Raw genomic sequence first — 16342 nt, forward strand, 5'->3', positions numbered from 1 at the left:
GATACATGGAACTTCAACATAAATTTTGACCTCTTGATTATAAAACACAATTAAAAGTTTATTAAATTTGAATATTAAAATATTTTCAAATGCCTCATCAAAGTATTTATACAGTAATAAAAATCTTAATTTTTTTACTGTGAATGATAAAAGAATTATTTCAAGAGAGCAGTAATTTTGATATTTCAATAAGAATTCTATTCAAATACATAAGTTTTGTAAAGTTTATGATCTTATTCACCTAGAAATAAAAATAAACACCAATGAAAAATTTTATAACAGTAATTGCAAATAGAAAACAGGTCAATACTCAAAAAACCTACCTTAATTTCCCATTATGCATTTATAGAACACACTCTCAGATGATAGCACAAACTTCAGCTTAGATGAATTACATGTTTCCAGAATGCTTCTTTGTAACACTAAAGTACTTTGAGGATTTAACCCAAGTGACTTCAATAGAAGCTAAGCATGAGCAGCATAGAAAGTATAAATGATTGCACCTGTGCAGGTTATATTACTGACAGGAGACTTCCAACTTTTCAGTAGTTCTCCACAGTTTCTGTAGCAATAGGCCATGTCAGTACACAAAGGAGAAATATTACTAGCCTGGGCGATCTTAATCTTGTCAGAACAGGCAGTTGGGTGCCAGATGCCTCTTTTTCTTACTGTTTTTCATTGAACCTAATGAGTTCATCTAATGCATGTTTGGAAAAATATGGGGTTAAGTTCAACAAATGACATGATTTCTACAATGGTGACCTCATTTAACACATTCCTTCCGCCAAAAATCTTGTTTTATGATAATTTATGAAGTGTTTCAATATTTCTTACCTATTAAATTACTCAAATTGCTATTTTCCAAACTACCTTAATAAGGAATAACATGAAAGGAACATACAGCTTCTTGTTAGTATAGCACTAAAAATTACATCAAGATTACTTATTTGCTTTTCAAACAGTAATACTAAGCAAACTATTCACATTAGAGTAATTTAAAATAAACATAAAGATCTGTATATAACTTGTATATCTTGTTTATATTAAATGCAAATTAGTTAAATTGCATTAAAAATTAACCAAAACTCCGAAGAGAAAAGAAAATACAGATCCCAACCACTCTATCGGCTATTCTCTCTACTTATCTTCAATTTCTACCTCTCATCCCTAGCTCTGGTCCCTTTATCTGCAGGTCAGTATCTCCCACCCTAAAAGAACAACCTCTTACTCCCACCTCCCTTCAGGTACTTTGGGTATTTCTCCTTCCTTTCTAAAAAGGATATGTCATAAGAAAGATAATGGGAATGTAGTCAAATTGATAAAGGTTTCAATTCTGGCTCCACAACTTACTAGTTTTCCATGTTATCTTGAACAAGTTAGTTACGCTTTGAAAGCTGCAAGGACCACACTTGAAAAATATAGATCTTATGTGTGCTATGAGGATTAAGAAATGTATCAGGCTATCACCTGTAATGTATTTGCTTGATTTAGCTTCCCAAAGGCTTAGAAGATTTCCACAGACATCTCAAAATTAATACATCTAAAAATGGAAGTCTTGGTCATTCTCTTCAAATAATCTACCTCCGTTCTTGCTTGCTATGACAAATGATTACTTATCATCTTGGTACTTCAGACCAGACAGCTAGGTATTATCTTTGAAAACTTCTCATACCCTCATGCCCCAGATCCAATCTTTTACCATATCCTGTCAATTTTACTTCCAAAGTATGTCTAATTTATCTTCCTGTTTAATCTCTACTGCCGCTACACCTTAGTCCTAAGCAATAGCAGTTCTTACCTAGAAAGCAATAGTCTCCGATGGTTTATTCAGTTACCCTCAATGCCCCTCTAAATCTATTCCCTCATTGTACTCAGAATACTCTTGTAAAATTATAAACCAGAATACTCTTGTAAAATTGTATACTTGTAGCACGCAGAATTAATGCCCCTCTCTCCCAACGACGTCCACGTCCAAATCTCCATAGCCTGTGAATATTGCCTTACATGGCAAAAAGGACATGGATTATCCAGGTCAGCTCAATCAAACTTCAAAGCAGAAAACCTTTCCTAGCTGTGCTCAGAGGAAGATATGACTACAGAAGAATAGCCCGAAAGATGCAGAGTTCTTGGTTTTAAAAATGGAGGAATAAGAAACAAAGCTATAAGCCAAGAATATGAGTGGCCTCTGGAAGCTGGAAAAGGCAAGGAAAATGGATTCTCCTCAAGAGCCTCCAAAAAGGCATGCAGCCTTGAGGATGTCTTGATTTTAGCCTGGTGAAATCCATGTAAGACTTCTGATCTACAGAACTATAAAATAATAAATTTGTGTTGTTTTAGGCCAGTAAGTCTGTGGTATTTTGTTATGGCAGCAATGGAACACTAATATAACACTCCTCTGCTTAGTTTAAAAACCAGATCCTTAGTATAGTTTACAAGCCCTACATGATTTGGTTCCTGCTTACCTGTCTAAATTCATGGAATGCTTCCCTTTCACTTGATTCTTATGTTCCACCCACATACGTTCCCAAAATATGCCAAGGAATTTCTCTGAATACGTGGCTACCTTTTCAGAAATGTGCTTCCACTATCCCCAGTCTTTTTCCCAAACTAACTGACTTCATTGTTTGGTTCAAAGCTTAAATATCATTTCTATAAGGCCTTTCCCAACCCCCAAATTAAATTGTTTCTTCTTTTGTACCTTCTCACAATAATCTGTAATTTTATTTCTTAGAATACAACATAGCTTGCAATTATATATTTAAGTGTGTGGTTTCTAAAAGTCTATCTTCCTCACTAGAATGTTAGCTTCATAAACATAGGGACTTTGTGATCACTATTATGTATCTCCAGTACCTAGTATGTAATAGGAAACCATTCATTTATTCAGCAAATACATAATGAATGAATCATAAGGTAAGTTGGAAAAAAGATCAAATTAGAAGATGAAAGAAAAAAGAGAGGAGGGAGGCTTTTGTTGGTACCCTTACTAATACTGAAAACAGACATTTATTTTAAAGAGTCGAAGTTTAAAAAAAATATTTGTTAGGGAAAACTGAGCATAATTTTCAGCTATAAATAAGATTAAATATATAGGATATTTGACATCAGTATTCGATAAGAATTCTATAAATATTATACAAATGACAGTGTAGAGTACTCGTAAAATAAATTATAATGTACCCATATAATGAATTACGAGTCCATTAAAAATGACTCCAAAAGATAAAATAACAAATGTGCAAGCTGAAATCATAGTGTTTGATTATATGAATGTAGCAAGTTATTTAATAAATGTTAGCTTTATTTCTAAGTATGCAATAAATAAAAACTGAGTGGTAAAAAAATTATTGGCATATCTTTCATTGTTCCCTTAATATATACTTCTAAGAGTAAAATTAGTAGAACAAGGATCACGGATATTTTTATTCTATGTAAAATGCACATTATTTATATTCTCACCCTTCAAAATTTTGCCCAATTTGAAAATTTTGGTACAGTTTTGTTTCAGTATAAATGTATTTGATTATGAGTAGATTTAAATAAATTTCCCTTATTTGTACTTACATTGCCTTTCTCTTATTAACTGTTCAGCTATTTTTTACATTTTTCCATTACTGTCATATATTCTTTTAATTGATCTGTAAGAGTTCTTTATTTATTAAGGATTAACTTTTATCACTAAATGTAAATTTTTTCCTGTTTGCATTTTTTCTTTTAATTTTGTTAACATTTTCAGACATGCAGATAAATAAAACTTATTTAGTCATATCTTTACAACTTGATGTTATGATTTAAAACATCTTTTCTTATATTATATAAATATTAATTTTAATTTTCTTGAATTATGTTCAGTTTCCTTTTTCGCTTTAAATTTTAATACATGTGGAGTTTATTTAGCCTGTTATATGGAATAAGGATATAAATTTATTTTTTCAATTGGCTACCCCATTTGGTAATACCAATACCATTTGCCAAACAATACTTCCTCTTCCATTTGATTAGAAAAGTTATATTTATTATATATGAAATACTCATACAAATTCCTACCTATTTGTAGACTGTTTATGCCATATGTCTGTTCTCGTATAAGTGGCACAATATCTTAATTATTTTAATTCCTATGAACATAATTCTTTTCCCTGACAATAAATTGCTAGAGGAAAACTAATACAACATATTTATTTGTAAGTTCACCTACATATTAACATTCTTCTTTTGAAACCTAATGTGGAAAGTTAACATAAAGCTTCTACAGCTTCTAGGACAAGCTATGAATAAAAATTTCTTTTCTCTGTTTTAAGTATGTTTATTAATGAAATATATTTTATGGCTACCATCAATATTCAGCTTTTTAAAAATTGTTTAGCTTTCTCAATAACTTACCCATTTACTTAACAAATATTTACTGTATGTACTTCCAAGTGCCATGCTAGATATTAGGAATTACCTTCTTCAAGCACACATTCTAATAGACAAACAAATAAATAAATTGTATAAGTGCAAGAAGGGAAATAAAGAGGATGCCATGATAAGAAAATAAGGTGGTTGTGGGGTGGAAGCTCCTTAGCTATAGTAGTCAGGGAAAGCCTCTTTGAGGAGGTGACCTTTAACCAGACACCTGAAGGATAAGTACTCTCCAATCATACAAAAAATAGGGAGAAGAGAGAGCCAAAAACTAGGAACAAAATACAAACATCACGAGGCAGGAAAGTGCTTGGCATGATTAAACAACTAAAAGGTAGTTTCATTGTAGTGAGCAGATGCAAGAACCACATGAGATGAAGTTAGGAAGGTAGTGATATTTTACTCTAAATGTTATGAGAAATTTTTATGTCAAAAAGAGACATAATCTCATTTATATTTTAAAATAAACTGCGGCAAAACTATAAAAAAATCAAATAAAGATCAGCAAGACAAGAGGCGAGGAAACCACTTTGGAGACGACTGTAGTAATCCAGATAAGTTAGAACTAGAGTAGTCTTGCCACTATAAGTTAAGACATTTTAACTGTTTTGAAAACCATAGGAATCCCTTAGAAATTTTTAGAAAGAAAAATTATTTGTTATATTATAAAATATTTATTAAATGAATGTATTATATTAAATATAAATTACATTTCATTACTTTATTATTTTATATAATAATGTTATTTTAAAACTTGTCATCAGTAACAGAATAAATCAGCAGTCCCCAACCATTTTTGGCACCAGGGACTGGTTTCATGGAAGACAGTTTTTCCACGGAAGGTTGGTGGGGGGGATGGTTCAGGTGGTAATATGAGCGATGGGGAGCGGTGGAGAGTGATGGGGAGCGATGGGGAGCGATGGGGAGCGGAGCTGCAGATGAAGCTTCACTCGCTTGCCTGCCGCCCACCTCACCTCCTGCTGTGTGGCTCAGTTCCTAACAGGCCACGGACCAGTACCGGCCTGTGGCCCGGGAGTTGGGGGCCCCTGGACTAAATGACTAGGGACAAGAAGTCCAAGGAAGAAACTACGCAATACTCCAAGGGCTGAAGGACTATCAAAGATTAAGAAGAGAGAGGCCAAAGAGCTAGTTCAGAATTTTTTAAAAGGCTCAATAACGAGGTGAAAAAAGGCAGTAAAGTGTGAAGGAGTTGAAGAGTAGTCCAGATCAGTCTTCTCAAAACAGAAAATAAAAGCATAAAAGCTTGTATTATTTGACTCCATAGACATAAAATTAAATTTCAATGAATATACAATCAGAACAAAGGTAAATTGGGAAAAAAAATACAAAAACTATCCATGTTGTTGACTGAAAGTGTGGATATAGGTGATCAATCTAGACAAATGTTACTGTACTTGTAACTTTTTTCAGTACACATAAATAAAAAGTTTTAAGCAAAGAGTGATTCCCCAAAAGAAATGCCTATATAAACATTTTGAACAAATACTGGGAATATAAATATTTAAAGTTTATAATGTGATGAACTTTTGCTTGTTAACTTATCTAATCCAAGTAGAACTGGTAATACTACTACTCATGGGAATAACATATAGCTAGCCTATTTTTGTTTTATTTTAATAACACACAGAGTGGAGAAAGCCGTGTCACAGAGTTATGTTGATAGAATGAGAACTCAAGAGCTCAGAACATGTATTCATTTTATACTTTTACCCAAAATGAAACTAGAAATGCTGTATCTTCAAAATATACCCTCAATGTTCATCAATACTCATTTCCAATAATTTATCCCATATAGTTATAATCAAACATAAATTATATTTCAATGAAAGAAATAGATTCCAGATCCATAAATTTTATTTATACGTATCTCCTTTTAATGTAAAATAAAATACAAGACATTCTATCAAATACATAAAATGATAGGAGATAACTTTTCAAGATGAGCAAAATCAAGATCATTCTTAAGATAGAGATACTTCATTAATAACTATTATATAATAAATAATATTATTAAAATAATTTTTATTAAATTATGCAAGATATCATAGAAACTGTGTACTTCCAACATTCTAACTTTTATTTTTGTTCTTTCATCTTTTCTCACACTAAAAATACATGATGCAATCCTTTCCTGCTTGGAAGTACTAAGTTCATTTAACACAGTTTATATGTCTGACAAAGAGGCCAGTTCTACTAATTTTTAAAGAGTGGAATGAAACTGGTTTCTTACCCTGTAAAAACACTAAGAATTGACTTTGTATTTCCAACATCATCAACAGAACTTTTCCTCTCAGTAACCACTGCATGACAGCACGCAGTAACAGTTACTTACTATCACCTTCCATATTATCATATAATTAAAAGAATAGAGGGGCTTCCCTGGTGGCGCCGTGGTTAAGAGTTCGCCTGCCGATGCAGGGGACACGGGTTCGTGCCCCGGTCCGGGAAGATCCCACATGCCACGGAGCGGCTGGGCCCGTGAGCCATGGCCGCTGAGCCTGCGCTCCGCAAGGGGAGAGGCCACAACAGTGAGAGGCCCACGTATTGCAAAAAAAAGAATAGAAAATTTACCACATCGGCCTTAAAGTAATTCAAAATTTTATTATACCACTAAGACCATTATGCAGTTCAGCTAAAATTGTTTCATAGTAAACTTTTCTTGATAAAGAAAGCAGAGCATAGATATTTTGATGCAGGCTCCTTAATCAGGTTAACCACTCCAGAGTATATTCTAGTCACTGCAGTTAACCTCTTGGAACACACTTCTACACAAAACAAATTCCAGACGACACTCCAATCTAATCTAATCTAATTTAGTCTAATCCTTCTTAGTTTATCCAACTCAGAGTTAGATGCCTTTGTAAGCAATAAAGCTGAAAAGAATTTTTCCTTTATTTCATCATTATGTCCAAAGTTTGCACGTTTATGAAAAATATCTGTCCATTCATCAAGTTGTAATAAGAAATACTTTGCTGCTTTATTTGTTCTATAAGTTGTTCTTCCATATCATTGGCCAATGTATGAAGTACACTGAACGGTGGTATCATCTGGAGCTCAAGGTCCTCTCTAAAATTACTCCGGTTATTGGCAGAATTCAGTCCCTTGCCGGGAAGTGCTCTCAGCTCCTACAAGGTGATCTCAGGTCTTTGTTGCATGGTCACCTCCATCTCAGCAATGAAAAACTTCCTTTATTTCAGATCCCTCTCACACTTTGAGGCTCTCTCACTTCCTCTTCCAAACCAGCCAGAGAAAACTCTCTGCCTTTACAGGGTTCATGTGATTAGGTCAGAGTTACCTGTATAATCACCTTTTCTTAAAAGCAACTGTGCTAAAAATATGCGAATCAAGTATCAAAGGAGAAGAAAAAAGACAAGACTAAAAGACCCACAAAGCAATGAACCAACCCTTGAGTAGTTACAATGGATTGAATAATGTTCCCTCCAAATTCATGTCCCCCCAAAACCTGTGAATATGACCTTATTTGGAAATAGGGTCTTTGAAGATATAATCAAGTGAAAATGAGGTCAAACTGGATTAGAGAGGCGCCCATGTCCAATATGACTGGTATTCTTACAAAAAGAAGGAAATCTGGACACAGGCACAGAGAGAAGATGGTCATGTGAAGATGGAGACAGAGATTGGAGTTGATGCTCACACAAGCCAAGGAAAGCTGAGGATTGCCAGCACCCACCATAAGCTAGGAAGACGGTCATGTGAAGATGGAGACAGAGATTGGAGTTGATGCTCCCACAAGCCAAGGAAAGCTGAGGATTGCCAGCACCCACCATAAGCTAGGAAGAAACAAGGAAGGATCCTCCCGTAGAGCCCTCAGGGAGAGCACGGCCCTGCTGACACTTTGATTTGGACTTCTAGCCTCCACAACTATGAGAGAATACATTTCTGTTTTAAGCCAAAAAAAAAAAAAAAAAAAAGAAGCAACTGTGCTAACATAACCCTGTCACAATAGTAAAATCTATCATATTCACTGTCCCAGGAATTATGCAGGGTGTGTACACGGGAAAATCCTGGGGGGGGGGGAATAGTTTGGCTCACCTTTGTTCTGCACAGACTAATCTCATGTTAATCTTACCCAGAGACATCATTTTGGCTATTTTATTTTTCATCTCTAAGACTGCAAATTGGTTCTTTTACAAAAATCTTCCATTTTTCTTCACATTATGTTCACTTTTTCCTTTAAATTGAAAAACATCTTGAACATATTTATAATAGATGTTGGAATGCCCTTATCTGACGATTCTGCTATATCTATCCTTTCTGAATCTGTTTCTATTGACTGATTTTTTTCTTCTGCTTATGCATCACATTTTCTTGCTTCTTTGCACATTTAATGATTTTTTATTAGATGCTTAATGTTGAATTTTACATTGTTTGGTGAAGAATTTTTTTGTATTCCTTTAAAAAGAGTTGGAATTTTGTTCCGACAGAAAATTAAGTAACTTATCAGTTTGATGCTTTCGAGGCTTGTTTTTCTCAACTTTTTTGTTGTCATTACATAGTAGCCTTCATTTTAGGGCTAATTTAGTCCCACTAATAAGATGTGACTCTTCTGCAATCTCCAGTGAATGCCACCACTGTGCATATTATTATACATATAATTAGGCAGCCTTAATTTGCAGATGATACTTAAAGAAATATAATGGAATATAAATATAAAAACTATATTTTGCTTTCAATAGCCAGGTATAAATACAACATATTATATCTTCTTGAAACCTGAGGTGTATGATTGTTTATAAACAATTAGATTATGGATGGTTATTGTATAACAATTTATGAAATTTAAGAATATCCAAACAGGTCAGGAGATGAGGTTAATATTACCTTTGTAAAATGAGTGGGCAAAGCTCTGCTCAGGAATTAACTTGGCAAGGAATCCATGGTTCAAACTTGGATGAGGGATAGATGGTATGACCACAACTGTGGAGAAAATTATGGAATCAAATTTGAGCCAGCATGTAACAACCTGCAACATGGTCCACTGAAGATCCAAGACAGTTCTATATCACTACAACATGCAAACATACTAGTAGTAAAGACCACATCTCTGGAGGAAGGAAAGAAGTTATGTATTAAGAGAAAGGAAATAATATACTCGTTAAGTAGAGTAATTTTAGCAACATAAACAGAGACATACAAACAGAAGAAAATCAGAACTGGAAGGTTCACTAAAATATTGCTTGCTTTATACATATATGACTGTTATGCATGTATTAAAAATGAAGAAAGAGTTGATTAACATATAGAGTCTCAGGGTTTTAAATGGTCAAAAGACATAAACTGCAATGGTAGGATAACATTTAATTTGAAGAATAAAGTTAAAAGTAAAAGTATACTACAAAGAAATATCATGTTTACATACTAAAAATAAATACAGCATGCAACAGCAAAGAATTATAGTTAAATATAATCTGTATTTCCACAACAGTGATAAAAAGTAAATGAGATATGATATGAATATGGAAAACAAAATGCAGAGATTTGACCACTAATTTCTACTCACTTTTAAAAATATTCATTTAATTTGTACATCATATGCATTTATTTAGGTAAGATAATTTCTATTACAAATTAATCCAGAGGTACATGAAATAACCACTGGGTTACTAAGGTCACACTGCAAACAACAGAGAAACAACCTTGATGTAAACACCCGGCAAGAAATGCAATTGATAAAAGGCTCCCCATGATATTAAAATATTAGTTGCCAGAAAATGTGTTTATCATTTCCAAGCAGAGTAGATAAAGCTGATAATGCATGAACTCCTACAACATGAGCATCTTCTATAGATGAGAAAGACAACATGATCCAAAACGGTTCACTGATGTCTAGAAGTCTTTTTTTGATTTTAGTTGAAGCAACTTTGGTATAAAGTTTAGAATGTATGTTTGTTTATTATAAACCTCTGACAGAATATTTAGATACTGAAATAACTATACACAATGAATGAAAGAAAGAAAGAAAGAGAAAGAAAGAAAGAAAGGAAGAAGGAAAGAAAGAGGGATGCTATCTTTGATCTTGGGTATAAAGATTTACACTTTGGCTTATTGTTGATATTGAACTACTCTATAAGGACCTCCTACTTTCATATGTTTATAAAGTTTAAAATTATACATTTAAAATATATGAGTTATTTGCATATTAAACAGTAGTATAAATGATTTGTATTAATAAATAGAAAAATTAAAACCAAAACTCTGATAAAATGAGAATATAGGAAGTATCATTCTACATTTTTGTGTAATTAAAGAATATTAAATCGGCATTTATATACCACCTACTTATAAATACTTGAGGTGATTATGAATAGAACCAGTTTAAATCTAGATGTAAAATGAAATAAAAAGGAGATAAATGATGATGAAAATTCAAATAATTAGACAAATATTAAGTACCTGTACTTGTTGGTGAATTTATTTCTTGTCTGATGTTTCTACCTGGCTGGCTTCCAGTTCTTGCAGTCTCTCGCTGGGGTTCTAAAATGTCACGATACTTGGAAACCATCAGAACCGAAATGAAGTAAACAACAGCTAGAGCTAAGAACTGTGCCTGCTTGCTATCATCCTGCATAAAATGAAAAGGCAGTGTTGACACTCAAAACTTTTAAAGTATAAGTTCTTTGAGTACAAGAAACTATTGTTGTTTCATCTTCTTTATGGAGGCAAAATATGACATTTAACTTTTACTAAAACTTGCTAAGTATACACTGCTATTTAATAAGTATCATCTAAGTATAGATAAAAAACTCCATAAATATATCATCTGATTTACAGGTTGGAATGTAATTTCAAAAAATGAGAATGTTAAGATTTTGCTGAATATGCCACAAAATTTTATTCTTTGTCCTCTCCACTACTAGTATCTACTACTTCCATAACAGAGAATGCATATTTATAAGATATGCAGATAGCACAAGCTTGAAAAGAATAATTTAACATCTGAATAAAAAAAAGGCAAGAGTTTCAAATATACTTTCAAGTAACTGAAAAAAAATTAACAGAATAAAATTACAGTTGGAATACATATACAATTCTAACATACCACTACCTGAGCAGGAAACAATATGAGTAAACTAGGGGAGGTGTAAAAATGGGGGAGCATGAAGCCTGAATTGTTTACAAGTTCAATATGAGCTAAAAGTGTGATATGGCAGCTTAAGAAAAAGCTAACACAACGTCTGACACATAACAGATAAAAAGAAGTAACAGCACCACTATTCTCCTCTGGAAAAATGAGGTAATTTTTCCAGTGCAGAATTGGGAGCCAATATTTGAGGCTCCCAATTTCAAAAGCTCAATGACAAAATGAAATTTTTCCAGAGGAGAGCAGCAACGTGGTAAAAGGTCTGAAAAAGACTGACCAAGTTAGGATAAAGCGGTAATAGCTTTAAAAAAGCAGATTGCTGTCTAGTAGAGAAGATAAGTTTAAAATAAGTATGCTTTGCAAAAATATAAAGAGCCATATAACCTTGAGAGTTCTATCCAAAAAGCCTAAATAATCATCATATGGGGAAAATTGTTAATGGACAAATTTAAATGACCTCTAATACTATTTCCAGATTAGACTATATCCAAGTCATCATATATAGATGGTTATTAAGCCTTTTTTCTAAGCTAGGTTAAAAGTGATACTCAAGCCAAAACTGCAAGTAATTACCTTGGCCCATAGATAACATAGAAATAAGGAAAACAAACATGCATTAAAGTCTAGTAACTCCATAAACAGGCACTTTACATTACTATTTCATTTAGGTGCAATGTGAGCAAGATTCAAAATTTATGTGCATTTGTTAGAAAAAAAAGACAATGAGAAATATTTACTGATGATTTAATACTATGAAACAGAATTAGTACAGGTAATGCAGAAAATGACCAAACTCAATTAAATTTGTTCTGAAATATTATGAATTTAGTATTTCATATGCTGTGGGTAACAGATAGCTTTTATATATATAATTTTTTTTAAAGACCTAATTTTTTATCTCATGTGGTTTTGAAATTAAGGCAACTAAAAATGACTATTGATTCGTAAAAATTTCAAAAGTTAAGGAGAAATCTTACTATAATTTCTACAATTGACTATAAAATATAGCAATTGTAAAACACTTCCAAATTTTGGAGATTATTTAAAATGAAAATAAAAGTGTACCTTAGAATTTACGAAATATGGTGGTAAAAAAGAGAGTGCTTTGCAAAGATCTACCTTGGGATTCTGACTCGACCTCACACTAGCTGTGTGATCTTAATGTTTTTGAGTCTTAGCTTTCTCTTAACCTTTTACTGAAAGCTGAGGTAATATATACTAAGTGTCTGATACACAGTATAAACTCAATGAACACAAATTATGTTACCTCCCTGATGTTTGGAAGGTACACCTGAGAACACTAATTCCCTTCCTTCAGGAAGAAAGCTAATAAGCACCACTGTTGGGTTATCCAGTATAGTTACAAAACATCTATAGATACTAGAAAAATTATGATAATCCACCACAATAACCTGATTCAGAATTTACTAACAATTTAAATGCAATGTCACACTTAACATAAACCCCTTCTATGTTAGGTTCGAATGGGTCTCTTGGAGATGAAGACATACTCCATGTTTAAATCATCTGTCATTAAAAAAAATTCTTTCCACAACATGTTTTTTTTCAGGATGAATAATTCGCATTTCTAAATGGTTAAACTGTTAGTGAGTAATTTTTTTTCCCAAGTCCAAATTCAAGTCCAGATTATAGAGTTTCTCACAGCATGATTTTTATACTATTATATGTTTTATCTCCTATTTTTAAAAATTCCTTTATTTTTTATTAACTATAAAAGCAATACAGGTTTACTACAGAAAATATGAAAATACAAAAAAAGTACAAAATAAAAACTGTTTACCTAGAGATAATCACTGGTAGCACTTGGGTACTTTTTTCCAGACTTTTTAAAAAAAGGTGAACATGTGCATGTATGTACACTTGGCATACAAATGCAATATTTGCATAGTATAAGTATTTTTGCATACTGCTGCTTTCCCTTAAAATATATCATGAGCATTTTACATGTCACTAAGTTTCCCTCAAAAATATGATGTTAATAGCTGCACAGTTTCTTGTTAAATGAATATACTATGGTTTATTAAGCTCTATATTGGATATTTACACTGTTATCAATTTTCCTGAAGGCAACTCTGATGAGCACATGGGCTTAAATAGCTTAAGGAGAACCACTGGGTAATAGCATCAATATTTATAAAAGTTTTAACACATGTTGGTAAAGAGCTTTCCAAAAAGTTTATTCAACTTCTATTCCTACCAGTGATAAGTCATGATTCAATCATGACTGTTTCAATGCATGCGTGTTTCAATGCATCCTTGTAATGACAGGTACTATTATTTAAATTTTTTAGTTTATTTAATGGTAAAATGTTTATCTCACTCTTGTTTTAAATTTGCATTTCTTTGACTGCTGGTTATACTGACTTTTAAATCATATGTTTGTTACCTTATTTTCATATTTTACATCCATTGCTTATTTTTCTGTTGGTATGGTTGTAATTTTCTTAGTGATTTATAAGCACTGACGTATATTAAAGAGTGAGAATTTTTCTATCATATATTCCTACCATGCAGTATTATGCTGTATGACTTAAATATATTTTAACCACTTTCTCAAGTACAAAGTACTCTATCCAATTTATTATTAAATGTAAGTTTAAAACATAAACTTCCTTCTATGTTTCATAAATCATCAATTAAAATAAGAAAAACAGAATCCAAAATGGCCGATAAACAGCAACTATACTAAGGAGTACTGCCAATATTGCGTCTGCTGTGAAATGCTGTGTATGTTTCTACACAATTTGTGGAAAGGCCAATCTTATCTATCCTTACTTTAGATAAGTGATCATATAATTGGAGGGTTCCATGAAACCGTTTCCTTAAGCTATCTTTTCAATAAGCTTTATTAAGCAACCTTTCTAACTCAAATTCCCATTGATATCTATATTTTAAAATGCAGATTCTTATCTCAAAAGTAATTGCCCCCCAAATGTAACTGCCAATAACACCTTAATGAATTAATCCCTTTTATCCATAATATAAGGAACATTGATATTAGCAAATTATTCAGTACCTAGAGATGGAGCAAGGAATACTAAAAGACAGGAGTAGGTGATTCAAGATAAAGTCAAGTATAATTTTCAAAGTTATCCCTATTCTTAGTATCCATACAAAAATTAAATAAAAATTTAACGTCATTAAAAAAAATAACATATCAATAAGCTTTCAGATAAAGCTAAGCTCATCCATTTTACAAACAGAAGCACGTTATATATCTACAATCCCTGACACTAGGACATTTAGTTTTAATATGAAGCTTTCTTATAAAATTTAAATTATTTTACACAAATGACAGTGGAAAGTTTTTTCCTGGGAAATCAAGCAGGCATAACTTACCACATCCCGAAAGACAACTGCACGAAGGCGATTGATATCAACATCCTGAAGAAGTCTATCAGGATCCTTAATCGGAGAAAGGTTACCTGGAACATTCTCTAGTGGAGTCTTAAAAAAAAAAAAAGAGAGAGAAAATTGTGAAAAAATAGTATAATACAGAAACTTATATAGCAGTATAATTTCTAATACCTTTAATTTAGTCATTAAACTGGCCACATTCTTTACCTCCTCTCTTCATTGAACAACATTTATTGACAACAATATGCTATTACAAGGCACTGTTTCTGTTCTCTTCTACTCTTGTCATGGTTTCGCTTACTAGTGTTCTTATTCTTTATCAGCATAGCTACCACTATAGACAAAGAAAGGCTAGAAGATTATGGCATAAAAAATATTAATCTTATACTCTGGGCTCAAATCTCTGCTGTGTGACCTCAAGCTTGTTAGTAAATTTTTCTGAGCCTCACATTCCCTACCTCTAGTTAATAAGTCTCTTTAAGTCATCGCGTTCATTTATCCATCATGCTTTTATAATGTATGAAATTATTACGTTACATTATTACATGAGATTTCATATGTGAAAGCATTTCATGATCTACAAAATATTAGAAAGGTGAGCAAAAAAAAAAAACTTTAGTCGTGGCGTTAATATTAAAGCTGAAAGACGTTAAAGATCATTACCACCAAAATCCTTTTTATAGCTGAAGACACAAAAATCCACACATTTTAGGTAACATGTCACATAACAAACTTGCAAGACAACAAAGATCCCTGAAACTCAATCTAGTACTTTTTCACTTACATAATATGTTAAGAATTGTGTGGATTAGATTATATATGTAAAGTACCAAATACAATTCCTGCATATAAAGTAACCTGTTACTCTAACTAATTAATAATAAATAAGTCTCCTTCTGTTTCTCTGTAAACCTGAATTATTCTATTTCACTCTTAAGATGACTGACTCCTTTGCAGCACAGAATAGTGAAGAGTATGGTATTTGAAGGTTGATAATTATTTGGCTTCCATTACAATTCCAAGACTAACCAGCCATATAACCTTAGGTGAGATACTTAACCTCTCAGAACCTCAGCTTTAATATGTAAAAATAGGCTAATAATCTTTATCAGAGAAAGATTAAAGAAATAATATACTATTCATAGCATAGATGGAAACTTTGTATATATTTTAATTTATATACTATTTTACAGTTTACAAAGTACTTCTATGTCCATAATCTAATTCGAGACGTTTTTATAGGAAAAGCTTGTATTACTGCTCCTTTTTAGAAAGTATAAAAAATGAGGTGCAAAGAAACCATGTGGCTAATACAAGTTCACTCAGGTTAGTAACACACCAAAATTAACTAAGGTTTACTTACTCAAGTGTCACATTAAAAATGAATAAAAATAGGGAAAAAAAACCCACAACTCTCTCCATTGATTCTCTATTCTG

The 16342-nt window shown here is 32.3% G+C and overlaps 1 protein-coding gene across 1 annotated transcript in view; it reads right to left on the minus strand.

The window, feature by feature from the left end:
• Window positions 1-16342, minus strand: part of NBEA (neurobeachin) — a 620750-nt gene that overhangs the window by 391831 nt on the left and 212577 nt on the right. The window contains exons 28-30 of the mRNA XM_022574654.2: window positions 14888-14995; window positions 10840-11008; window positions 9268-9363 (exon numbers count right to left, since the gene is read on the minus strand). Coding sequence (XP_022430362.2) covers window positions 9268-9363; window positions 10840-11008; window positions 14888-14995 — 373 coding nt within the window. The remainder of the gene's footprint in view (window positions 1-9267; window positions 9364-10839; window positions 11009-14887; window positions 14996-16342) is intronic.

Source organism: Delphinapterus leucas, chromosome 18, assembly GCF_059928025.1.
Source record: "Delphinapterus leucas isolate spDelLeu-1000000601 "Yukka" chromosome 18, BTC_Dleu_Yukka2, whole genome shotgun sequence".
NCBI lineage: Eukaryota > Metazoa > Chordata > Mammalia > Artiodactyla > Monodontidae > Delphinapterus > Delphinapterus leucas.